This window comes from Eubalaena glacialis, chromosome 3, assembly GCF_028564815.1.
Source record: "Eubalaena glacialis isolate mEubGla1 chromosome 3, mEubGla1.1.hap2.+ XY, whole genome shotgun sequence".
NCBI lineage: Eukaryota > Metazoa > Chordata > Mammalia > Artiodactyla > Balaenidae > Eubalaena > Eubalaena glacialis.
Window position 1 is genome coordinate 51,098,624 of NC_083718.1, and position 25,675 is coordinate 51,124,298.

Below are 25,675 nucleotides of genomic sequence, written 5' to 3' on the forward strand. Positions count from 1 at the left end.
TTTCATGAGTTAAATACAACCATTTGGAATGAAGGCATAAAGAAGTGGACCATGTACAGCACTGTGTGTTTTGACCTATCTACCTACCTTTGTTCCATGGCTTGAGAAAGAAAGGTGCAATGACAGCGATGCCATCGGCTCCTACGTTTGCTGCATGTTGGGCCTTTAAAAGAAGAAAGAAGACCATTGGTCACAATTCTGATGTGTGTGAATGTGGGGTTTTCTCCACCTCAAAAGGCAATTCTCAAACACCAGCCGGGTTTCCTACAATACAACTCAACTCTGACACTATCTAACTGGAGATACAGGTTAAGGGCTCAGTCCTACAAGACTAGCTCCCTACCCCCATTTCAAATGCCAGGTTATACCACCTGTGCTCCTGACCTATAGGCTATAAATTAGAGGTTCCAACAACCCCCTCCTTGGGTCAATTAGTTTGTTGGGGGGTGCTCACAGAACTCAGGGAAACATTTTACTTACGAGATCACTGGCTTTTTATAAAAGGATATGACTCAGGAACAGCCAGATAGAAGAGGTGCATAGGGCAAGGCATGGGGAAAGGGCACAATGCTTCCATGTAAGCAGGACTCATTTTTCTTCTCCCAGTGTGAGTGCACCACCCTCCCCAAATCGCCACATGTTCACAAAACTGGAAGCTCTTTGAAATCCGTCCTTTGGCGTTTTCGTGGAGGCTTTACTACATAGGCATGATTGACTATATCATTGGCGATTGGGGATTGGTTAAAATAGGGTCGATTATATCAACCCTAACTGAAAGTTCCAACCCCCTAATTCTCATGCCTGGTACTCTTGGCAACCAGCCCCCATCCTTAGGTGCTTTCTAAAAGTCACCTCATTAACATAACAAGAGACACCTTTATTTTTCTCATCTCCGGGAATTCCAAGGGTTTTGGAGCTCTGTGCCAGAAATGGGACAAAGACCAAATATCCATTTCTTGCTATAGATCACAATTTCACAACCATCCTGGAGTAAACGATTTGTTATATTCACCTACAGCTTAGATACTAGAAGTTAACAACAAACTCTTCAAATTTGCCAACAGATGTACCACTAGAGAGTGGAAAATTACCACATTCAATGATAAATGTCATTACCAGCAAAATCCCAGGTTGCAAAGTAGAGACCCCTGGTGGAGGTGAGCTGTGTATTTAATCTTATTCTTCTGCAGACTTTGTCAGAACAAAAAAAACTTGCTAAGGAGACATGAGCAGTTCATTTTGATAAACTATAACTGTTAATTATAGAGAAACTTGCAGATGTCATTTCTCTTCTAGTGTTCAGCCCACTGGATGATACTGTCTTTCCTCTCCAAAGATATAATAGTCATATTTTAAAATTTATATTACAGATTGGAAATACAGTTGAGAAAGGCTGAGAAGAAAAAGATTATACATATCACAGAAGATACATTGCACTACTCTTCTGATATTTACTCACATTCCTTCAGAAAAAATGAACATTTCCTCCCACTGGGCTCTCATAATATTATCTATCTATTTCAAGTAGAGTACTTAAACCTAACACATTGTGAGGTAGTTGTGTATGTTACTGGTCTCCAACTAGAGTGACTTCCCTGAGGGCAGAGGGCAGATCTTATTGACTCTTGTGTTCAGGTCAGTCATGGTGCTGAGCACACAGCAGGACTCAGTAGATGTTGTTGATTGCTTTGAAACATGCCCCACTACCTAAAAGGGAAAAATGGCTTTCCTCTGAGACTTAAGCTAGTGATATCTATATCTAATAGATGTGATTAACTTTCTGCAGAAGTAAAGTAGGAGAGTCAAAAAGAGATTGGGATATAGTCCAAAGAACAATCAAGACATTGGATAGGATTTTATTGACACAGGATTGGAATGCGATATATCTGAATCAATTATTTAGCACCTTGTTTAGGACAAGAGTAGTAGGGTAACCTTAGCTGAAAGGAAGGAAAAAAAAAACACTTCAGAGATAGTTGACGGCAGTGCCCATTCAAGCATCATCCAATGGAGAGTTATGTCTAAGCAGATGCCAATATTACTGTCTCCTTGGCAAGATTATCCCACAGCAGGGGATTATCCCTATACTAAGATTATCTTTATACTATTCTAGTGTTGAGCCCCATGGTTGACACTGTCTGTCATGTCATGACACGACAATATTTCAAAACTTATATTACGCATAGAAGAAAGCAATTGAAAAGAGAAGGAAAAAAAAAATTTCCTCCATTACGCTACCATAGTTGAAAGACCTACTGTTAAGAAGAACAAATCAAGTGTAAAAAGGATAAATCAAGTTTCCAAGTTCTGATTCTAGGCTTACTAAGCAATCATCTAGTAACATCTTCCCTAGTGGCTTGCCTAAGAGTGTTGAATTGCGGGTTTGCAAGTATACAGTATACCTTCCATTTCTAAATTCAATTAATAGGAAACAGAATCAAACAAAACCCACAAGAAGATGTTGGGGTTAGATCAAGTCACTGTGCTCTTTGGAATTAGAATATCTAAATTCTGAGACTATGGTTATGTAGACAAAGAATGTCCCTGCCAGTTCAGTAAACAGAGGATGCTTCGGCCAAACAGCCATCAGCCACTGCAGGCACCAGGTTGGTGCGACCTAAGGGGAACTCAGGATGGAGAAAAACATGCATATCAAAGGAATGCTTTCAATAAGCCTTGCACCTTCCCATACAAGAAAACACTAAAATCATTAACTTGAGATGCGTGTTTCTGTGATTAGCAATAATCTTTTGATGTTCAACTACATTTTTTTTTTTTCAGCCAAAAACTCCTACACATCCAGGCTCCTCCCTTACCTCTTTGGAACAGTCCCTCAGAGCTCGCTGAGTGGCTGTATCCCAGGCTTAAGTCCTCAGTAAGTCTGCTGAATAAAACATAATTCTCAACTTTTAGGTTGCACATTTTTTTTCAGTCGACAGTCCAGGCTACAACATCTTTGTGCTTTCTTTTCTTACTTGATTCACAAAGACCTCAAAACCACCACGTGGTTTACTTTTCTGCTAGCAACTTTAACTCCTTCCTCCCTCGCCACAATATTACTCCACCTAACCTGCTCACCTCTAAACCCAGAGCAATCCAGTCTTTGCGTTCTTGTTCCTATGTTCTGGTTGAAGAGTGTACCTAGAAGAAAATCTCCACACCTGTGTGGAGTGGTGGTATGACAAATTTATGACTTACAACTTTGGTTGGTTTTTAGCACCACTGGGGCAATCCTTTTAAAAAAATTAATTACTTTTAAATTTATTTTTCAAAATTGTGACCAAGAAAAACACAACATTGGGAGTTCCCTGGTGGCCTAGTGGTTAGGATTCCGGGCTTTCACTGCCGTGGCCTGGGTTCAGTCCCTGGTCAGGGAACTGAGATCCCGCAAGCCACGCGGTGTGGCCAAAAAATAAAAATTAAAAAAAAAAATCACCATCTTAGCCATTTTTAAGTGTACAGTTCACTGCTGTTAAGTATATTCACATTGTTGTGAAACAGATCTCTAAAACTTTTTCATCTTGCAGATCTGAACGTTTTGGAAGGAGCTGTCAGCAGGAACTCCATTTTATACTTAAGGGTTCCATCCTGTTAAACCGTGAACTGTGCTGACCCTGCTGACTTTAAAAAAAAAAAAAAAAAAAAGAAGAAGCTATCTGTTGAGAAAGGCATCCTGCGGAACTGTGCAGAAGTGTGCCTTTACTGATAACAAGTGAAACACACTTGATGAGTCAATAAATTGTAACAGGAAAAAAAAAAAAGAATACATATCTTCCAGTCACAACTCTTCGCAAAAAACATTTGGAAACTAAGTGTGTTTCTCTGTTTTCCTTTAAAAACTCCTGCCTTTTGTTTCCCAGAGGGGACACTGTTCCGGTGGCTGCTGGAATCTGTGCTCCCTGGATTGTAATTCTAAGACTCCAAATAACCATATATTTGTTTTGTATGTCTGTGAGTCTGTTTCTGCTTTGTAAATAAGTTCATTCGTATCATTTTTTTAGATTCCACATGTAAGTGATATCATATGGTATTTGTCTTTCTCTGCCTGACTTACTTCACTTAGTATGATATTCTCTAGGTCCATCCATGCTGAATTAACAGATACACACTACTTTATATAAAATAAACAACAAGGACTTACTATACAGCACAGAGAACTATATTCAATATCTTGTAATAACCTATAATGGAAAAGAATCTGAAGACGAAAAAGAATCTGAAAACGAATATATATATATATATATATATATATATATACACACACACACATATCTGATCCTGCAAAAGAGAAAACACTGTTGCATCATTTGAAGTTTATAGTAACACAAAGGGCTGCACTATTGTGCTTTACGCTGGTTTTAATAGTTAGCTAATATCTAATCTCAATCTCGGCGACTTCCCTGGCGGCGCAGTGATTAAGAATCCGCCTGCCAATGCAGGGGACACGGGTTCGATCCCTCGTCTGGGAAGATCCCACACGCCGCGGAGCAACTAAGCCCATGCGCCACAACTCTTGAGCCTGTGCTCTAGAGTCCACGAGCCACAACTACTGAAGCCTGCACACCTAGAGCCTGTGCTCCACAACAAGAGAAGCCACCACAACGAGAAGCCCATGCACAGCAGCAAAGAGTAGCCCCCGCTCGCCACAACTAGAGAAAGCCCACGAAGCAACGAAGACCCAACGCAGCCAAAAAAAAAAAAAAAATCTCAGTCTCAAGACTACTAAATTCTACAGTGGTCTACTAAAAATTAATCTAATCAGGGATTTAAAAAAATGTCCAGGGAATAAAATTTAAGGTTCAACCAAGCAATAGAATTTTGAAGGCAATAACTGCTTAATCTATATATCTATATATCTGTATCTATACACATATATATCAATATAAAACTGAATCACTGCTGTACACCAGAAACTAACACAACACTGTAAATCAACTATACTTCAATTTTTTAAAAAAGACCCCAAATAAATGCATTTCTTTGTTTTACAGTCTGCTTCTTTTTCGCAGATGACAAACTCTATACCCATTAAACAACTCTGCTTTCCCTCTCCCCCTAGTGCCTAGCGGGACTAACTCTAATTCTGTTTTTATAAATTTGACTACTTTAGATACCTCATAGTATAAGAAGAATATAGTATTTGTCTTTTAGTGACTGGCTTACTTCACTTAACAAAATGTTCTCAAGGAGATTCATCCCTATTGTAGCACGTGACAAGATGGATTTGCTTCCTTAAGGCTGAATAACATTCCATTGTATGTATATACCACCCTTTCTTTATCCATTCATCTGTCCATGGGCATTTGGGTTGCTGAGACCTCATGAATAGTGCTGCTATAAACATGGGTGGGGACAATCTTTTTCTGTTTAAGTTTTCTCTTCCATTCTCCAGGCAGCGATTCTCAGTTTTTACCACGTCTCATTTCTGAACCCCATTTCCATCTCCTTTATGCCCAGCAGATGGCCTTGCCTTTTACTTCCTAGACAAAACTTAGGTTGGCTCAAGTTCTGTTCCTTACCTGCAAACTAGGTAGCTCTATACCCATCCTTACTTTGCCCAAAAGAAGAGGTGCCTCTGTCTCCTATTCAACGCTCTGCTACAGCAGTTATCACCTTGGGCTACTCTTTATGGCTCTGTGTCGGCTTCCCTGCAGTCCTACACCTTATACTCTCCAGCATCCAATATTTAGCAAAAATGATATTGATTTTAACTCCAGCATGAAGATGGAGGTCCCTCAAGTGGTCTCTCCCAGATGGACCCACATACATACCAGTTCTTGTGACTCCTTCAAGCTCAGTGCTCCCACATGAATTACTATCTGATCCAACCTGCAAAAGAGAAAACACTGTTGCATCACTTGAAGTTCATAGTAACATGGAAGAGCTGTGCTACCTTGGTTTGTGCTGGTTTTAGCAATTAGCTAATATCTGACTAATCTCAATCTCAAGACTACTGAATTCTACAGTGGTATACTTAAAAATAATCTAATCAGGGATTTTAAAAAAATGTCCAGGGAATAAAATTTAAGGTTCAACTAAGCAATAGGATTTTTTTTTTAACATCTTTACTGGAGTATAATTGCTTTACAATGTTGTGTTAGTTTCTGCTGTATATAAGCAATAGGATTTTGAAAGCAATAACTGATTAATCAATCAATACTCAAGTACCTTATTTTGACTATGCACTGTTAGAGATGCTGCATTTGATGGTGACAATGTGCATGAAGATAGGTGTAAAGCTGAGATATTTTTGGTTGGAGATAAAAATAAAGAGGTTCCTCAAAGAGTACAACCAGGAACCAGCCATACGAGAAAGGAATTCACTGTGAAAAGTTTTTTCCTATCTCTTATGTCCTCAGAATTTGGCCATGAGTGAGGTTTTCTCTGAGACCTCAGTGTTCATCTTTGGAGGTGCTCCACGGGGCCCCATGGGAAGAGGCCACACTTACACTGGTCTTCTGAGGGTAGGATCAATAAAACTCAGGTGTGAATGCAGTCATGCTGGCGAGTCTTCCAGGGACTCGGAGTGACACACATGCTGCCCTCATGGGATGGAGACACCACATCCCCGTTCAGGCCCGAGCATTGAGTCCTCCTGTGATTCTTGACTTGTTCTGGCTTCGGTAAAATGGGACCTAGCTGGGAAGCGCTACGATCAGGTCTGCATTTGTTAAGGATAACAGAAGACTTCTGAAAGGAGAAAAGGTGGCTGGCTGGTCTGCTTTACCCTCACCAGCAGCTTTATTGCATGACCTCCTTAAACCTTTCACTACCCCTGTCTCCTGGCTTAGGTTAAAACAATCATGCATCCCCTCCTCCTCTCCACCCGGCTGCTGGGTCTGTGGCTTTAGTACAAACTCGTGATTTCCCAATTCAGGAGGACGAGGCCACCAAAAGCCTTCTGGTCCCCATGACTTACTTTCCTCTCCAAGTCACTGCAGTGGCTGCTCCAAATCTTGCCTTTTCTCCCCAAGCTCTAAATTCCACCCAAACCCTTGTTCTTGGCAGATGTCCTCGCTTCCAAGACACTAAAGATAAAGATTCTTCCACACACAGACTCCCTCCCTTCTCCTCCTCCTCACCTCTGTGCTTAGCTGTGTTACCTTCTATGCGTTCCTCCCAGCTTCTTAGCTGTCTCCTAAAGCTACTCTGCTTACATTTGGGTTTATTTCAAGCCCCCGCCGAGACCTGCCATCAAAGGCATCAGTTCCCCACTCTCTTTAATCTCTTCTCCAATGGCACTGTCCTTTCAGCGAGGAAACGTGCTCATTACTTCCCTGCTTTAAGAGAAAAAAACTACCCTTCTTTTAATCTTGCTTCCTCTGCTCTAATCCATGATTCCTTCTCTCCTTCTCCTCAGCAGCAAATTTTTGTGTGAGAATAAGCTACCTTCACTGGTTCCCCTGCCATGTGTCTGCTGCATTCTAACTTCACTGCAGCTGCTGCTGTGACAATGACCCGACTGGCTCTGCTCTGTCTGAGGTTAGCTGGTCATTTCCTACTTTCTCAATCCTACTGACTCGCACAGCATCTAATAATTATTATAACAAATGTTATAATGAACACAGCATCCACTGCAAATAATTACAGTGAATTCTTATATAATACTTAGTACTATATGTGTGGCACTGCTTGAATCCTCACCACCGCCTCACAAGATAGGTACTATTAGTATTCCTGTTTTACAGACAAAGCACAGGGCATTTAAGACCTGCCTGAGTTCACAGAGCTACTTAGAGGCAGACTCAGGACCCAACTCAGGCAGTCCGGCTCTCCAGGCCCTGCTCTTAATTTCCAGGCTCCCCTGACGATCTCTGAAGCCATCCTTCCTTCCATGACAGGATTCGCTCCTCACCTCCCTCTGACCCTTCTGAGGGTTTTCTGTCTGTGCCCACTTCACTATCCCTCCCGGTTCTGGTGCTTTTCTTGATGTTTACCCTTAGCCTTCTTCTTTCCTCACTCTGCCCGTGGTCTTTAATCTTTTGGGGCCCAGGAGCTGACTGAAAATCAGCTGAAAACTGAAGGTCACCAGAAAGTGCATACGTGGACACGCATTCACATTTGGCGTATAATTTCAGAGTATCCAAGTTGCTCTAAAGCCATTTAAGGGTCCCCAAAGTGGGCAGGGGCTTTGCACTGACAGCCTCTGCTCCAGGCTCACTTGAGACTTACCTCCAATCTTTGCCTCCACCTAAGGCACCGTCAATCACCCTTCTCTGATCCCTGTTTACACTATTTATCGGAAGGATCAGTGTTAGTTTTCATGGTCTGACATCTCCATTGGATGGTAAGCAACCTGAGGGCAGAGATCCTGTTTTATATCTCCAGTGCCAGCGCAGTGCATAACACACGATGCATAACAGGGCAGAACAGACCACAAATCAAGCTTGGTTAATTGCCGTGCTTATTGAATTGATGCTGTCCTATTTGTTTCACCGTGGCACAAACTGAGTGTTATAACCAAATACATTAACTCACTGAAGTTTAGAGGGTGCAGAAAGCTCCCCAAGACTACAAGAGGAAGCACCACAAAGAGCATGCTGAGTCACATGCAGAGAGACCTGTAAGGAGGCAACAGGCCGACATAACCACCAGGAGCCACCCTGCGACCGGAAGGAGTAGCAGCTGCTCAGCAGAAGGGCTAGGAGCCCAGCAGCCAGTCACCAGGGCCCTCCTCCACATCCCTTCAGGCCCAGGACAGGGAACCGGAGGGACTGGCCTGGTAGATAACACAAGAGGCAGTTTCCAGTTTCCCGATGGGATCTCTGAGAGCCGGCTGTGTCTGGCTGCCCTTCCACACGGAAAGGAAGGGCGCTCCTCTGCCTCAGCTCCTTTTCCCACAAGCTGACCTCAGGCCTGATGTGTGGTCGGAGAGCGGGGAGGCTGTGTCATCTGGGGTACAGCTGTGGTCTACGCAGCTCTTGCAGACGCATGTGTTTATCTTGATGGAGCCACTCACTTGTTCCTCCCTTCTGTCACCCACTCCTCCGCGACCCGGCAGCGCTCTGAGATGCTCAGGGACAGGCCTTCTCCTGTCGTGCCATTCACTGTTCCAAACAGAGAGTCAGTCAGTGGGACCAACCGATACCTTTCGTTCTTCCAGCACCAACGCTGGCAGTACAGGGGCAGAAATCCCTGCTCAAGAGGAAGGGACACGGAGAAACACCAGAGGACAGAATCTGGGTGGGTGGGGTGATGCCATATTTCCATTTCCACCTCAGATTCAGCCTTTTTTCCATCCTCACCTCGTCAAAAGGAGTGGGAAGGTTAAGTATGACTTGTAATTTACAAATCTCATTGTTTTCAGGGATAGAGAGTATTTTAAATGGAGACAGAGGTAACTGCCCATGTTTCAGGCAAATCTCCGAGCACGCCAGCCAGTTCTATGTATGGGCTTGAATGGCAGGAAAACCAACACCATTCAGTACTGGGATGTCAAGGTGGTCATAAGTGGCAGTTAATTATGAAGACAATGGTGTGTACTACAGATCTAAAACGACCTCTGTCTATAGACCTGGGTCCCCGGACTCTTCAATCAATAGAAATTGATAAGAGGCCAGATGAGAATTCAGGCAAGGCTTTACTGAGGCTCCTGCTGCAGCATGAGGGAGGGAGAACAAGAAAGAGGTGTCTTTGCTCGCTCCCCAAGGTGGCGAGCTGCTTCCTTAAAAGGGGTAACAACAGGGGCGGGTCTGTGGGTTGGGCAAGAGGTGTAGCTTAGGTGGTCTACCCACCCCCTCGGTGCTGCTGAGTGCAGGGATCCTGCGCGGTACCCTGCATGCTCCCAGTACCTTAGAAGTGGCAGTTGGCTTATGGCCTTTTTGAATCTTATTGTTCATAATTGCCCCCACTGCTCATGTGTGTAGTGATTTTTACTCCCTAATAGTTTCTTTGTAGTCTGTTGATCTCAGAGACGTTTGTCCAGGTGTAAGCACTCCGGTAAAGGGTCCCAGGTCCCAGCCTATCTCAGGTACGCTACCAAATTATATCATCTCCTGATCATCTTTTAGGTCTAAAATTGATGAGACTAAAAATCCACAAATTTTACATGGCTTAGCCAGGCTCAACCATAACCTGTGACACAATAACACTGTGACCTCCTAGCTAGTAATCTGGTGACAGCTACTTTCTAAGGACTGAGCTAGAGATATGTAGAGATATGTATATCTCTAAAGATGACTTACCAAAGATATTCTTCACTCCCTGTTCTTCTACAAGATAATCCACATACCGACCAATCACTGAGAAGTTGATTTCTCTGAAAGACATAAAGAAAAAAAATTAGAAAAAAAATGCGTATTTATTCTTTTCTAGATTATTCAATTCATCCCCACAATTATAAACTGCTCTCTCTTGTTAATAGTTATTCAAATCCACCTAACCAGTCTGAAATTCTTAGCCTGCTCTGAATAATGCTTGGGTTTTTTTCTTCCCTTGAGTCTGGTGGTTTCTCTACTCAGCCATATGTGCCTCACTTATGTGAGAAAAGCACTATTAGTTATCCACAAAGGTTTTATGTTTAAACTTCATCACAAGTAATACTTAAAAAGTAGTTAATTATCTTTTGCCCTTTGGGGGCGGAGTGATGGCTGGGAGCATGGTTAAACGAGAACTTAACATTTTCCATGTGGTGAGAAGCAATCATTTCTTAGGCTTACAAAATAAGAAAATTCAAACTTAGTAATTTAAGAATTTTAGCACTTAATATTTGTCACAATAAATGAAGGCTTAAAGCCATTTATATGTGTTAGTGTTAAACTGAAGAGGGATAACAGTTGAAAAGGAACTTTGTCATCACTTTGCCTTTCAAAGTGTTATCTGCGGAACAGCAGTATCAGCATCTGGGGGAATTTGTTGGAAATGAAGAGTCCCAGGCCGCACACAGTTCTCCTGTCAGAATCTGCACTGTAACAAGATATCCACGTGATCTGCATGCATTCTGCCGTTTGAAGAGTACTGACCTTGCAAAGATCTGATGCTTAAAATCATATTGAGTTTAAAAACCTAGAAACTGACTCACAGACAGATCAGATAAAGTGACCTGTTCTCAATCAAAATACAGGTGGGGGGACTTCCCTGGTAGCGCTGTGGTTAAGAATCCACCTGCCAATGCAGGGGACACAGGTTCGATCCCTGGTCCAGGAAGATCCCACATGCCGCGAAGCCACTAAGTCCGTGAGCCACAACTACTGAAGCCCGCGTGCCTAGAACCCGTTCTCCACAACAAGAGAAGCCACCGCAATGAGAAGCCCACGCACTGCAACGAAGAGCAGCCCCCACTCCCCGCGCCTAGAGAAAGCCTGCGCGCAGCAACGAAGACCCAACGCAGCCAAAAATAAATAAATTTTTAAATAAATTAAAAAAAAAAAAACAGGTGGGGAGGATGGAGGATGGAGAAGGAAAATACAAAGGAAAATGGTGGGGCAAGTGTGGGTTAAATGTTGCAGAATGCATGGTTGCCAAGAACACTAAGTACTAGTTGGCTAGTACTTTTGCATTTGAGTCAGCTGGGCCAGAGAATCCTAATGTAATTTTAACCTTATTAACATTCTTTTCATCTTTACTTCTTGTATTCCTAAAAAAACAAAATGGAACCAAAATATCTGATGCGTATAGAAAACCAAGACATCAAAATGTATATGTCAAAGGGAATAGGAACAATAGAGATAAAAACAAAGAATGGATAGGCAACCACTGCCCACAACACTCAAAAGACAACTAGCCCAAGCTGCCACTTGGGAAAAGGTAGGTTTTAATGTAGTTAAAAGGCCTGCAAGGGGAGCAAACTCTCTCCACAATGGCTCATGCCTGAAATATCATAACACTGCCCCTCCCTGTCCCACTTGCTCAAATGCCAAATCTTTGCTTATCAGTCTCACCGAGCAAGACTCCAAGATGGGGGAGTTAGCTGCCTAGACAATCATCTCAGGACCTTCAGTTAGGTCAGCTTGAGCCGCTCAACTTCTTGAAATCTCTCTGCCTCAGATATATCTGACCACTTGGAACCACACCTTTACACCATACTAGCCCCCTGCTGCTTCCATCAGCTCTTCCCCACTTGGGACAAGCCCTGAGATGCAGGAACAATTAGCTGGGGCTTTGTTTGTGTGACACTAACTTTGGTTTTGACCAATGATGTCCATCTACTCATGCAAGTAACTTTCCAATCACAGATTGGAAACTGCAAATAAAGTCTCTGGGCGATAGCTTGTGTTGGAGTCACAGATTCAAACACAGTGGCTCCTGCACACTTTCACTGAAGTCTTGACACCTCCCCAGTCCCACCCTGGCCACATACTCAGACACTGAGAGCAGGCCTGGCCTTTTCAGCAAGGAGGAGCCTGTAGAGCTCCAGATGATTGAGGCCTGGTAGGCAATGTACTCACTTTGATGTGCTTTCTTTTGGTTTAATCTAATGTTTTCTTATTTGGAAAGGGAAGCTAGAGAGCTTGTTTCCATTTCCAGAAGTCCTTAAGGAAGAAATTTAGCCTTTTAGGGTGCCTGTGTGTATCCCCAAAGTGGACTCTAAACTCAGCAAGGACCCCCACTACCAAGGGGCCCTCTATCAGCCAGTCCAGCACAAGTGCTCAGCACTGCACCTGGCTTCAATTAAAGGCTCAATCATTATTGCTGTTATTATTCCTCAGTGACAAATTCCTCACACCCTCAGCAAAGTTCATCTCTCTATTATCATGAACATCACTTTGTAAATTGTTTATGCCCACCCTCCAGTCTGGAGCAAGAACTTCCTGAAGGCAAGAACTGTGCCTTTTATACCTTACAATCTCTCATTTGCACCTGGCACAGCACACTCAACAAAGGCTAGTGAAGGAGCCGTGATGCAGGAATTTACAATGATGATGAAACACCCATAATCTCTGCTTTAAAAGCAGATTATCTCCACACTTGCAGGATGTGTTTACATTTCACTACCATATTAACTGAGCAAAGAAAATAGCATATATAAATAACTAAAATATTGAGAAAAATACGACAAAGGCTGTGATTGGTTAGGAAGTGTATAGAGGTTCAGCAGGGGACTGATAATTCCACTTAGGGAGGCTGGGAAGGAGACTTCAAGGACGAGGTGGGTCTGGAATAAATAGGGTGAAATCCTATGATCCTCTTTCCCTCTGACTGTATTGAGAGCTGCTATTTGTCTGGCCCTACTCTGGTGTCCTCCTTCTAGAGAGCTGGTCACACCCTCAGGCAGATCTAGGCCAGCATGTGAACCCTCCAGCTCCTTCTCCTTCCTCAGAGAACTCCACGCTATTTTATGGTGTCAGTGTAGCAGTGCTTTTGTCTACACTCACCCCCTCTCCCCCACTCCTTTAGGCCTTGCTAGATGACAGCTACAATAATTCCACTCAGGTTAGGGGTGCTAATGGGTGATACATCATCTATTCCTTCAAGAAAGCAGTTTGCTTTTTCTTATAAAATGTCCCTAGCCTATAGGAGTGACACTAATGGTGGAATTCTGGGGCAGTGGCAGAGCCCCCCACAATGTCCTTGGACTTATGGCCTTTTGGAACTACCAAATCTCCTTAGAGAGATCAGAGGTTGAAAAGGGATGGCTCCTATACGTGTTTTGTTTGACTTTCACAACGTTAACATTTCTTTTCATGTTAAAAAAAAAAAAACCGTTGTTTGAAAAGCCAGACAAGGGAAATGCAAATCAAAACCACAATGAGATATCGCCTCACACCTGTCAGAATGGCTATCATCAATAAGAACACAAATGTTGGCAAGGATGTGGAGAAAAAGGAACCCTTGTACACTGTTGGTGGGAATGTAAATTCGTACACCCACTATGGAAAACAGTATGGGGTTTCCCAAAAAAACTAAAAATAGAACTACCATATGACCTAGCAATTCCACTCCTGGGTATCTACCTGAAAAAGACAAAAACACTAATTTGAAAAGATGCATGCACCCCAATGTTCATAGCAGCATTATTTACAATTGCCAAGATATGGAAGCAACCTAAGTGTCCATTAACAGATGAACGGATAAAGAAGATGTGGTATATATACAATGGAATACCACTCAGCCATAAAAAAGAACGAAATGTTGCCATTTGCAGCAACACAGATGGACTTGGAGGGCATTACGCTAAGTGAAATAAGTCAGGCAGAGAAAGACAAATACTGTATGATAGCACTTACATGTGGAATCTAAAAAATATAACAAACTAGTGAACATAACCAAAAAAAAAGAATACTCACAGATACAGAAAACAAACTAGCGGTTACCGGTTGGAAGAGGGAAGGGGAGAGGGGCAATTTAGGATTAGGGGATTAAGAGGTACAAACTATTAGGTATAAAATAAGCTATAAGGATACACTGTACAACAAGGGGAATATAGCCAATATTTTATAATAACTATAAATGGAGTATAACCTTTAAAAACTGTGAATCACTATATTGTATATCTGTAACTTACATAATAAAAAAAATAAAACCCGGATGATCTAACAAGGCCAGGCCCACATTTCCATACAGCACCAACTGGCTGGGAAGAGCAGTGGCTGTCTGCTTTGGAGGCACAGAAGCCCCCCAGGTCACCTCAGAGATTTCAGATACCTGCCTGACTGTAGGTGCAAGGTTTGCAGCCCTTGACAGAAGATGCTCAGGGCTCCAGTCACAAATGGGCCCAGGGAAATCACCCAGAGGTGTTACCATATTTGTCACAATGGCACCCCAAATAGCAGGGCTAGGGTGGCAAGAGGATGATAATTCTCTCTGGGGACTTTGCTCCCTTCCCTATTTTCCCACCCTACGCTACCTCCCTAGGGTGCCTGGGTTTATGTTCATTATTGCAGGCACTGAACCAGTTATTGGGCAGTCACTACAGAGTGGAAAGAATGAGATTGGGTAATTATTCTCCCCACTGGCTGGCCGTTTGGGGCTTGTTGCTCCTGGAAGGTGAGAGATGGCATAGGCCAGTTCACTTGGAAAGGCTCCACTGGCTTTCCACTGCCTCATCTCTTCCTTCGTGAGCGCTACAAACACCTCTTAGCACCTATGGGGAGAGTGGCCCAGAACCAAACTCCATGCTTGCTGTAGACGTTCTCATACTTTTTGTTTTGTAAACGTGAACAGATTTTTAACGCTTTAGTTTTGTTTGGTTTTTTGTTGTTGTTCTTCTTCTTTGGCCATGCCGCATGGCATATGGGATCTTAGTTCCCCCACCAGGGATTGAACCTGCGCCCCCTGCATTGGAAGCGCAAAGTCTTAACTACAGGACCATCAGGGAAGTCTTAACTACGGGACCATCATACTTAACTCCAATGTAATGTCTTAATTTCAGTTCTCATGGGTTCAGATTCTTTGTCTTAGGACCATGATTTTTTTAAAATAAAGTACTTAACTTTTTTCATATTACAGAAGCTATATATTTTAGAAAGTACACACAATAAAAGAGAAAAACAAACACTCAGGATCTCCCTAGAGATTATTACTCTCATTAGTTTGATATTTTTCTATTCACAAATACACAATATAGTATTTTCTTAAATAAATGTAGTCATATTGTACATAGTACTGTAATATTTTTTTCACTTAGCATTCCAAATTGGATATTTTCCCACATTCTCAGATATTGTTACTATACTGGCTGCACAGCATTTCATTGTATGGAAGAACATAATTAATTTAGCTAAGCCTCTATTCTTGGACATTTAGTTTACTTCCAAACTACGTTAAGAGGGGGGAACGTTTATCAAATGATTTTTGCCACAAATTGAGGCCTAGAGTAGGTGAATTGTGAAACTGCATGTAGATTATACCTCTTCTCTTAGCGTATAAGGATAACAGAATTTTTCCGAAGCAGCTTTTCAGAGAAAAATCCCTACTGCTGTACATTTCTTCTCCTGGTGCATCACACACGGTGAAAGACTTTCACTTTATTTGAGAACACGAATCAACAGGACAGGTTCTTTTCATAACTGGCATGAGCTGGCATGCGTATCAGAAAATCTGATGTTCTGTCTCTTTGCCCATTATATGTATACTTCGGCATTCAAAATCAGATGGAAGTTATGTGCCCTTTTTGGCAAAATAACTACTTGGTTACTTCAAAATTCCTTTGGCAGAGAAGCATGCAGGGACAGTAAGTACCCCACCTTGCCAGAGATAGAAAACATCCTGTTCTGGAAATCTGGGTCATTTAGTCTCCCAGAACAGTTACAAAGACAATAATCTATACAACTCTGAATCCAGCAGGCCAGGCCCTTTCTGACTGGTTGGGTAACAGGTTTGTTGTTACTAGAGGGTGTTGTGAAGATTCCCATGGTGAAGTCAAGGGCATTTGAGGGAGAAAACACAACTTTTTTCTAGACATTTTGGCCAATCTGAAATGGACTTTCTGTTCTAACGACTGTGAATGTACCCAAAGGAAAGTGATTTCTTGAAACAACTAAGGAATGCAAAAGTCTTTCACTCTAGTGTAGAAAAAGATGTGAGTTGGGATGGGTAGAGACAGACCTTCCTTTCCAGCTATGTGTTAATCTTTAGCATCTTGGTTTCATCAACTGCAAAAATAGAGATAACAGCTCTCTCACTGAGTTGCTGTCAAGATTTAAGTGGAATATGTCCATTAAAATGCCCAGCATGAAGACTGACACATAGTCTTTAGCCAATCAGTATTAGCTTCCTTTCCTCATGAAATAACAAAATTATTCACTCATGAAATAACCAAATTTACCACACACTGTGCTAGATGCTGAAGATACAAAGATAAATAAGATACGTGCTCAGTCCCTGTGTATGGTCTGGTACCCAATAAATATCTGCATAAGGTTAAGCAGCTCATAGCCTGTTGGGAGAGACAGGCATGTAACAAACAGTTATTGTAACAATTATCATAAATAAGTGTGATGTAATGTGAAAAGGTAGGCACAGGATACTATGGGACCACAGAGGAAGGACTCTATAATGCTTTCTATGGAAAATGGGGAAGAATCACCAGAGGATGGTTTTGATGGATGAATAGATGTATTCAATTGGAGCAGAGAATGGAGAGGGTGATGGTAGAAAAAGGCAGAGGAAACAATGTGTAAAGGCAGAGGGAAGAAAGGGGATGAGGTGTTTGGGGAAATAGAAACGTAGCAGGAAAGGTAGACTGTAAAGGACTTCCTATGTCAGCCCAGGCTCCTGGGCTTTAACCTTCAGACCAGTTCATCCCAGACTTTTATGTGCTAAAGAATCATCCAGGGACACCATTAAAATGCAGGTTCTGGTTCAGTGGTATGTAGCAGCGCCTGAGTTTCTGCATTTCTAGCAAGTTCCTATGTGATGTTGGAGCTAATGGTCCATGGTCTGTTCGAGCAGCAAGGCTTCGACAAAAGGGAATTCAGATTCTTAGAGTAAATCTAACAAATGATTAGATTTATTTATGAGGACTGCACTACAGTGTGGAGGACAGATTGGAGTTGCAGGTACTCAGGCATTCTTACTTAATGGAGATCACCACAATATCCCTAATAATATTTAACATCAGAGGACTTCGGACTCTTAGCATTTGAATGGGCCTTAGAGATAATGTGGTTGAACTCTGTCTCTTCATAAAATATGAGAGAAATTTACAAGGTGACAAGAGCTCCCCGCCAGGGTCAGACAGCTAGTGGTATCAAAGCTGGGGGTCAAGAACCCAGATACTCTAACTAAAATCTATTTAACCATGTTTTTGCTGACAACTTCCCCACTCTAGGACATCAACTTATATTCAGAGTTGAATCATTAGAATTATGAAGAAAAAATGTTCAGCCATTCTGAATTACGGAGGCCATGGTTTACTCTAAGAGCCAGGTTAGGAAAACTCCTATGATGGCTGGTCACCAGGCAGAATTTCCAGGTGTTAGATTCCATGTGGCTCTTCTTTCTGTCCTGTCTCTTAGAAACATGTCAGAAATGCAGATTCCCTTGTGGGCAAGTGGGTTAATGGCCACCTGCTATTGGTGGGTGCTCCAAACCTGCTTCATACCTATAGGAATGTTTGGATGGAGCAGAAAGATGGAGAGAAAAGGGAACTAACAAAACTTACATGTCTACTATGTGCCATGTACTGACACACATTTTGATTTAATTTAAATTCTTACAAGGCCCTTATTAAAAAAATGCATTTTTATTTTTATTTCACACCTTAGGAAAGTGAGGGTCCTAGAAAAGAATTCATGAAAAAAGAGGAAATTGTGTAATGGAGGCAACAGGGCCAGAGGTATTTGGGAAACAGAGAAGGATCCGGAAAAGCAGAGTCATTTTAGTTATATCTAATATGCATGGGTCCTGGTGTCCCAGGAAAATGGCAGGATAGAGAAAGCACAGTGACACTCCGCAGGTCCCAGATGAACAAACAAGACTTAGAAGAAGCCACTTCTAGGCTAAGAGGGGTCTGATTAAAACGGTTAAAGTAGTATCAACCAGATGTAATGTTTTGAGCTTGCAAACAGGATCTTACTCCATAACAGGAAGTAAATCCTGTCTGCTCATACAATCACATGCCTTCTGTTTTATCTGCTCAACAAGTGGCTGACACATTGAGGAAGAGCTGACTTTAGTCTTTCTTAGGGCTTGTGGAAATGGAGAAGCAACAGAAAAAAAAAATTGCTATTAACCACTGAATAATTTACATGCCATCTCAGCAAGAATTTTATTTAGACCGAGTAAAGATGTGATTTTTCAAGAATCTTAGAAGCCAGAAGTCTTGAACTCCAATGATCTAAGGGAAAACTGTGATATGGTCAACTTTGAATGAGAATGGTAAAAGTTATAAGAAATTTCATCTACTTTAAAGGGGTAGGGTTAAGCTTCACAAAATTCAGTAACAGAAGACCAAAAATGTAAAAGCCTTATTTAAAGATACCTTAAATACCTCATCTTCCGTTTACTTCTTATGCCACAATAGCAATTCAAACATATTGACCTAAGCACATACTGACCCTGTGCTAAGAACTATTATATGGATTATCCCATTTTAATACTCATAACTCCATGATGTAGGTATGACTACATTTAAGTTTTACAGAGGAAGAAAGGAGAAGCTTAAAGAAGCCAGAATTCTGACTGTTTTGGCAAACTGACTCCTCTAACAGGTTAGAACACTTAGATCCAGATGGTGGATAAATCCCCAACTTATTAATGGCAGTGTCCAGGGGGGGAGTTATATATTGCTCATGGATGCCCGGGGCACATGACCACTAACTGCTAGTACCAGCAAAGGGACCGCCATAATATTCACTGGAAAATGCTTGCTTGGGTAACAATTTCTCAGCAATCATCTGTTGTTACCTCCCTCTTGAAAGCTCCCCAACATTTAACCAATGTTGAAATGTGACTGTAAGACATGCCTAAGGGGGCCGTCTGGCAGCTACCTTCCCCACTTCCCTCAGGGTAGGACATTTTCATCACGTCCATGGACAGTCTAGAGACAGGATCTAGAGGCCGGAACTCGATATCAAATCCTGCTAAAATGAGATTCTCCTCACCCAACTCCACTGGCCTTATTCGGGAAGGCTAGGGCTCTGCTGAAATGCAAGGAGAATTTGCTTTGTGGGGCTACAGACACTGGGAGGAAGGCAAGCTGCCATATCTTACCTCGTCTCCTTCTGCACTGTTTGTGACATAGAGACCTCTTCTCTGACTTGGGGTCAGAGACAGTGCAGGGGCAGAAGCTGCAGAGTCTAATGGACCGCTGCTATAGAGACCTTCTGACCATTGGGGTGGAGGGAGATCCCTTTAGTCCCAAACCATAGTTACCCATGCTCAGTCATTGGCGTGATGGTTGCAGCAACAAGACCTTGAAGTTTCTTCTTCGGGGAGGCCATCGAGCTGCTGAAAAAGTCTGGAAAACATACAGCGTAATTCCTCTCCTTCTTCTAGGAATGTCAATTAATGATAAAACTCTGGGGCAAAGTCTGTTCCCACAAAGTTTAGAACTGTGAAAAATGCTTACAAGTATACAAACACACAGAGCAAATGAGAAGAATGTAAAATGTGACAGCTTCATTTTATAGAGGAGGAAACTATACTTTAAAGACAGGAGATTTGGAGACAAGAAGAGCAATGTTCTGGGAAAATACCACTGGAAAGGCCTCCTGTTTTATCTATATGGATGACTGAGGCAATCTGAAACCTCAGAGAGCAGGGGTGAATAACAGCAGAAGAAAGAATATGAACTTAACTCAGCAAGATCGAATATATAAAAAATTACTTATTGCTCAAGTTGAAATATGGTCAGGAGAAAAGGGACATTCTTATCTCTTTCTATATCTTCATACTGTTAAGCAAGAATCTCCCCTAAAATCAGTACTTAAGTCTTAAGGCTTCAGTGTGATCTACAAGACTATCTTCAGATTTACCTAACTATCCTTTCATATGCTGGTTTTGACCAGTTTTTCCCTGTTTTCCTAGCTCTAGTAAATCGCATCACAGACATTTATTCACCTCTCCCCCAGTAGACCAAGCTCCCCCAGGACAGGAAACAGATTTCATTTGCCTTTGCTTTCTCTGCACTGAGTGCTTTGCTGGACATCTTGTGTTCAATTAAAAAGTGATGAATATATGGGTGATTGAATGAGGTGTTCAGATTGTAGCTCGATGATGACTTCCACAGATGGGGAGATCGCTGCTGAGACAGTGAACCTGGCAACACTCATTTGAGGCAAAAGCATCCCTCACCACCTGGCAGAGAGTGTACCTGGCCATAACCAGCGTAAAAAAGCCAAGAAGTTGCCCAAAACAGGCAATGAGAGGCAACAGAGCATCCTGGTTAGTAGCCTGCATTCCATAGGTAGACTGCCTGATTCAATCCACAGCTCTGCCACTTAACTAGTTATAGAAGCATTGTTATTTTTTGAGCTGTAGGACATGAAAATTCGAAGCCACAAATGCAAAGTCTAACAATTGAAGAAGAAAATAAAATATAATCAGACAGTATTTGGTGACAATTGTACAAAAGATGTTTGGCTTAGAGAAAATACAAGAGAGGGTATATTATAGTTCTGAGGTCACTGGCACATTTAAAAACACAAATGCCCACTAGCAACTTACATCTTACCCACATAATGTAATAATTATGAACTATCTCATTTTGTTTGTTCTTTATAACTGTTAATCTCATCTCCCCACATAGGAGTATAAACTTCCAGAGTACAGAGATCATTCCTTCTACTTTTTCTGCATCTCCCAAGAGTCCTGGCTCAGGTGAGCCCTTGAAGCTAGAAACAGGGCAGAACAAGGACAAAAACATGAAAGGGTACAGTGTGGCAAAACTTACTGCTTTTGTGAAAGGCCAACGATGATACCTCCCCTTATAAACAGATACGTCCCTGGTGAGGCTTGCTCCTGAAATTAAGCCCAAATCCTTCAAGTAGCTTTGCTCTGTACTGAAGGGCAATAAAGGGGAACCTTATCAGATATATAGGATACTAGGGTTTCTCTGACTTTTCGTAGTTTGAAGATGAGACTAACTCCTGTTGGAAGTTTTGGAAGAGAAATGTAATCACCTGGCCCATGGGGAAAATGCAAGGCCAATAACACAGGCCCAGTCTACCCCAGAGGAAGGTCTGAGCATCAAATGAGGTTGATGTTGTGCCCACTGCACATCTTCACTTGGCCTTCCTGCATGCATCTCAACTCGATAGCCCAAAGCGAACCTGCCACCTGGTCTTCTAAACAATTTCTTCCTTTGCTCCTTACAGTAGAGGGGTTAGAGCACCAGCTCTGGAGTCAGACTTCCTGGGCCTGCATCCTGGCTCCACCACTTACCAGCTGCGTGACTTTGGGACTGTTATTTAACCTCTCTGTGCTTCAGTTTCCCCTTCTGTAAATGGGGATAACAAGCATCATATTTCACAGGGTTGTTGAGAGAATTAAATTACTTAATTCTTGCAGAGTGATTAACAGCAGTGCCAGGCACATAGTAAGTACAGGTTCAGTCCCCTCCATGAAGTCTTGTCTGCTGACCATAGGACATTAGCAAGTAGCATTCCTTTATCAGCACACTCTTTCCTGTCATCTCAGCTCGACTGGTACCCCCCTCCCCAACCCTGGCTACTCTTTTCTATTCAGAGACTAAGTCATTTCAGTTCCAACTGTTATCTTCTTTCCCTGCAATCCTTCTCTCCCACCTTACTGCCCCTCTCCTAACTTACCCTTTGTTACTTCTTATCTAGACAAATGGGCACAACTCCATGTCCAAGGGGCCCATAGGGACTCAAGAAGGTTCAAGTGATAAGAGTCCAGAGAGCTAGGTTCCACATTAAAAGTCTCCTATATTGAAAAGTACTAGGCTGTACACCCTAGATTTCCATATTCTTGTGCTTTTGGCTGCATTTATTTCATATTTAGAGCAGTTATAAGGATATTCTTAGGATGGTCAAAAGCTTGGACTGGCAGATAGATAGATAGATATAGATATCCATATATCTCAAATTAAGTGCACTTAAATACAGTTTGATTGGTTAAAGATATGGGGCCTGGGAATCACTGTCCTAATCCCAACTCTCTTCTTCAAAATAGTCAGGCTGCCAGAGTAACCTCCCAGTAGCTCAGACATTTCTGATCTTGCTTTTGCCCTGCTGGAAAAAGGCCAATTAACTTCTTCCTGGCTTCCACAGGACAAATACCAAATTCCATGTTCTGGGTCTCCGTACAGATCTCTTCCCACCTGAAGTGCGCTAGCCCAGTTGGTCCCCACTGCTACCTACCTTGTGCTGGCTTGTCCGGCTCTCCCACCCGGAATGGCAACATCTCCCACTTCAGCTCCTTCAGTATAACCAACTTTCAGAACTCACTTTAAAAACTAGAGAACATTCTCTGATGCCCTAAATGAAAATAACTTCTTACTCTTCAGAATTCCCTCAAACATTTGCTTTTCATTAAAAACTTTACATCAGAGATATTAGCAAGGTAGTTTTGGCTCATCTAGAGTGTTAAGCCATCAGGGGGCAAGAACACCGTCAAAAATCTATCTTTGCACAGAGCAAAACACTAAGTAAACGAGCAAAGACTGCTGGCTTTGTAAACTGTGAAACTGCTACAGGAAGAGATGGGTTAAAAAATCACAACAACCGTAACTGAGAATGATCCAGATTTTGTAAATTCGAGTTTTAAATAAAAACTGGGTAACGTGATGCTTTCAAATTCTTCATAGCTTGTATCAAAAACAAATAGAATGTTCTCCAGCCTAAGGCTTAATGTGAATTTAGAATGTTACTACTGAAACACTTGGGCAGAGACTATTACTCTCGAAATCTTACACCTTTATCCACGGACAAGAACCCTTAGTGCAAAGAATTCAGGTTGCCTAAGTCAAATTCTCTTAAAAGGGAAAAGTTTAAAAAAAAAATCTCTGGGGAAGGTGTAGAAGGAGGATGCAGCTCTGGGCATGAGAAATCACTCGAGAGAGAAATATTAATACTTGGAAAGGAAGAAACAAATAGAGAACCTAAACAAACAAACAAAAATGCAGAAATACAATTTCCCATCAAATGAAGGGATTGCATCACACTTAATCACTAAACTCTCTTCCCCCCAGTGGCTGCCTCTGATCATTAGGGCCCGGCTCTGTGGTCTGGACAGAATCCAGGGGAGTGGGTCCCTCTGCCCCGTCCGTACAGACACTCGCCCGGGCCGGGAAGGTGTCGCGTTCACACTTCCTCTGGCTCCATTTCCCAGCTCCCCTGCCTTGCCCTTTGCGTCCGGCCGTCAGCGCCTCGCCCACCCCCGAGTCCAGTACCCCGGCCCTCTACCCCAGTTCCCTGACTGTCGGTCAGTCTCCATCCGTCCGTCCGTCCGTCAGTCCACGCCTGCGCGGCCGCGCTCACCCACACGCCGCGGGTCCACCTCTGCCGCTCCGCGCCGCGCTCCCAAGCGCGCTCTTTATCGCCAGGGCCGCGCACCACGTGCCCGCCCCGCCCCGTGGCCTTGGGGCTGTAGCGCCGCCCCGCGCCGCCCCGCGCCGCCCCGCGCCGCAAAGCGTTAGGCAAAGGTGGAGTTCCTTCTCTCTGCGGGGTCCCCCGAACACCGGGGCCTGAATGAACGTGGACGCGCAGTCCCAGCTTCCTGACAGTTGCTAGCACCTGAACTTGCACTGGGGTGCCCGCAGCGCGTGCTCACCCGCGGCTCGGCTCGGCTGTAGCCCCCCTTCTGCTTGGCCTTTCCTAGCACTTCGCGTCCTGGGCTCCTTTCCGTCTTAACTTTTCTTCTGTCCAGGGCCGTGCAACAACAGGTACTTTGTGGTCCACTTGCAGGAACGTCAAGAGTTTATTTTCTAATATCAAGTGCTGTGTTAATCAGAAACACAGCCACAAACAAGTCCTCAGCTTTCTCTTGCTGATGTGAATTAACCTCAATTTTCCATCAAAGGCAATGGCTGATGCTTGTTTCATTTAGAAAAAAATGAATTTCTCAAAGTGCTTTCTGGTTTGCAAAGTGCTTTTATATCCATTAGGATAATTCTTTCATTGCACACAGCACCAGAAATTAATTCATTAATGAATTCATAAAACAGTTCTGTGTGGTGGGTACTATTTTTTTAATTCATATTTTACAGATGAGGAAGCATTCTCCCATTTTATAGATCAGAAACCGATGTTTAGAGAGTTAAGTGATTTGCCAAAGGCCATAGAGCCAGTGAGTGGTTGAGCTGTAGTTTGATTTCAAGTAGTCTGGGAGCTGTTACTATTAACTGCTATTCTGTGTTATCCTGCAAAAAAGGAGGGAAGGAAGAAAGAGTCCTAGTTACATCTGTTTGTTTTGCAGTGTTAAAAAGAATATTATATTCCAGTGGGACAATGTTAGTATTTTTTTTCAGTCACACTTCAGTATATGCAAAATTAAGTATTTCAATACCCAAAAGATATAAGCCATCAGGGTTAATATTGTCAGCCAATAAACCAGTATTCTGAATATATTTTATATAATATTTTATAAATAAATACATGTTTATATAAATTTGGTAGTACACAGCAGTTCCTTATTATAATGTGTTCGGATTTGCTAAGAAGCAGATGCTAAAATGGGAGTTGATGTGCAGGAGATTTTTGGGGAGAGGGAGCAGGAAAAGGCAGGGAGAGCCTTTAGGTTGTCATAGAGGGCTGACACCTGTGGAAGGAGAGCTGGAAAGAAAGAGGGGAGGGTAGAAAGAGTCTCATTAGAATGGGGGGCGGTGCACATCCCAGTATCCACTATCTGCCCTGAAGAGACTCACAGCCTCTACTGTGAATTGTGGGAAAGGCATTTATTTAAAAAAAAATATATAGACCTGTGCAAAGATGCTAAGAAACCCTGAGGGGAGACTCTCAGTGGGCTAGTTGAGTGGGTGTGTGTTTATGTGTAAGTGTGTGCATGATGAGGCAAGAGAGTGTTTCAGGAAAGTCTTCCTGGGGGGGAGGTGACACCTGAGTTAAGTCTTAGACAATTGAGTAGGCCTTAGAAGAAGGGAGAGCCAACAAAAGGCTCACTGCTGACCTAAAGTCCTCTGACACTTTTCTGATGAGTGGCAAGGGCTCTGTGACATTTCATCTCTTGTTATCCAGTATTATTTAATCACCTTTATTAACTTTTCATGCTTTTGTTTCCTGCCCCCTCACACCACTGTGAGGTGCTCCAAGCAGGCACCGGGTCCTATTTCTTTGTTTTTCCCACAGTGCAGAGAGCACAGCGTCTGTCCACC

General features: G+C 42.7%; 1 protein-coding gene across 3 annotated transcripts in view; it reads right to left on the reverse strand.

Annotated features, from left to right (window-relative positions):
• NPL (N-acetylneuraminate pyruvate lyase) overlaps nt 1-23,887 on the reverse strand; it is a 37,320-nt gene extending 13,433 nt beyond the window's left edge. For 2 of the 3 annotated variants that reach the window (XM_061183038.1, XM_061183040.1), the window contains exons 1-7: nt 23,826-23,847; nt 22,707-22,823; nt 19,756-19,840; nt 10,185-10,258; nt 8,960-9,047; nt 5,772-5,829; nt 88-163 (exon numbers count right to left, since the gene is read on the reverse strand). In XM_061183038.1, the coding sequence (XP_061039021.1) occupies nt 88-163; nt 5,772-5,829; nt 8,960-9,047; nt 10,185-10,258; nt 19,756-19,840; nt 22,707-22,749 (424 nt within the window). In that variant the 5' untranslated portion in view covers nt 22,750-22,823; nt 23,826-23,847. Of the gene's footprint in view, nt 1-87; nt 164-5,771; nt 5,830-8,959; nt 9,048-10,184; nt 10,259-19,755; nt 19,841-22,706; nt 22,824-23,825 lie in introns of all 3 variants that reach the window. The other variant, XM_061183039.1, reaches the window with a different exon arrangement.
• Between the last annotated feature and the right edge of the window lie 1,788 nt (nt 23,888-25,675).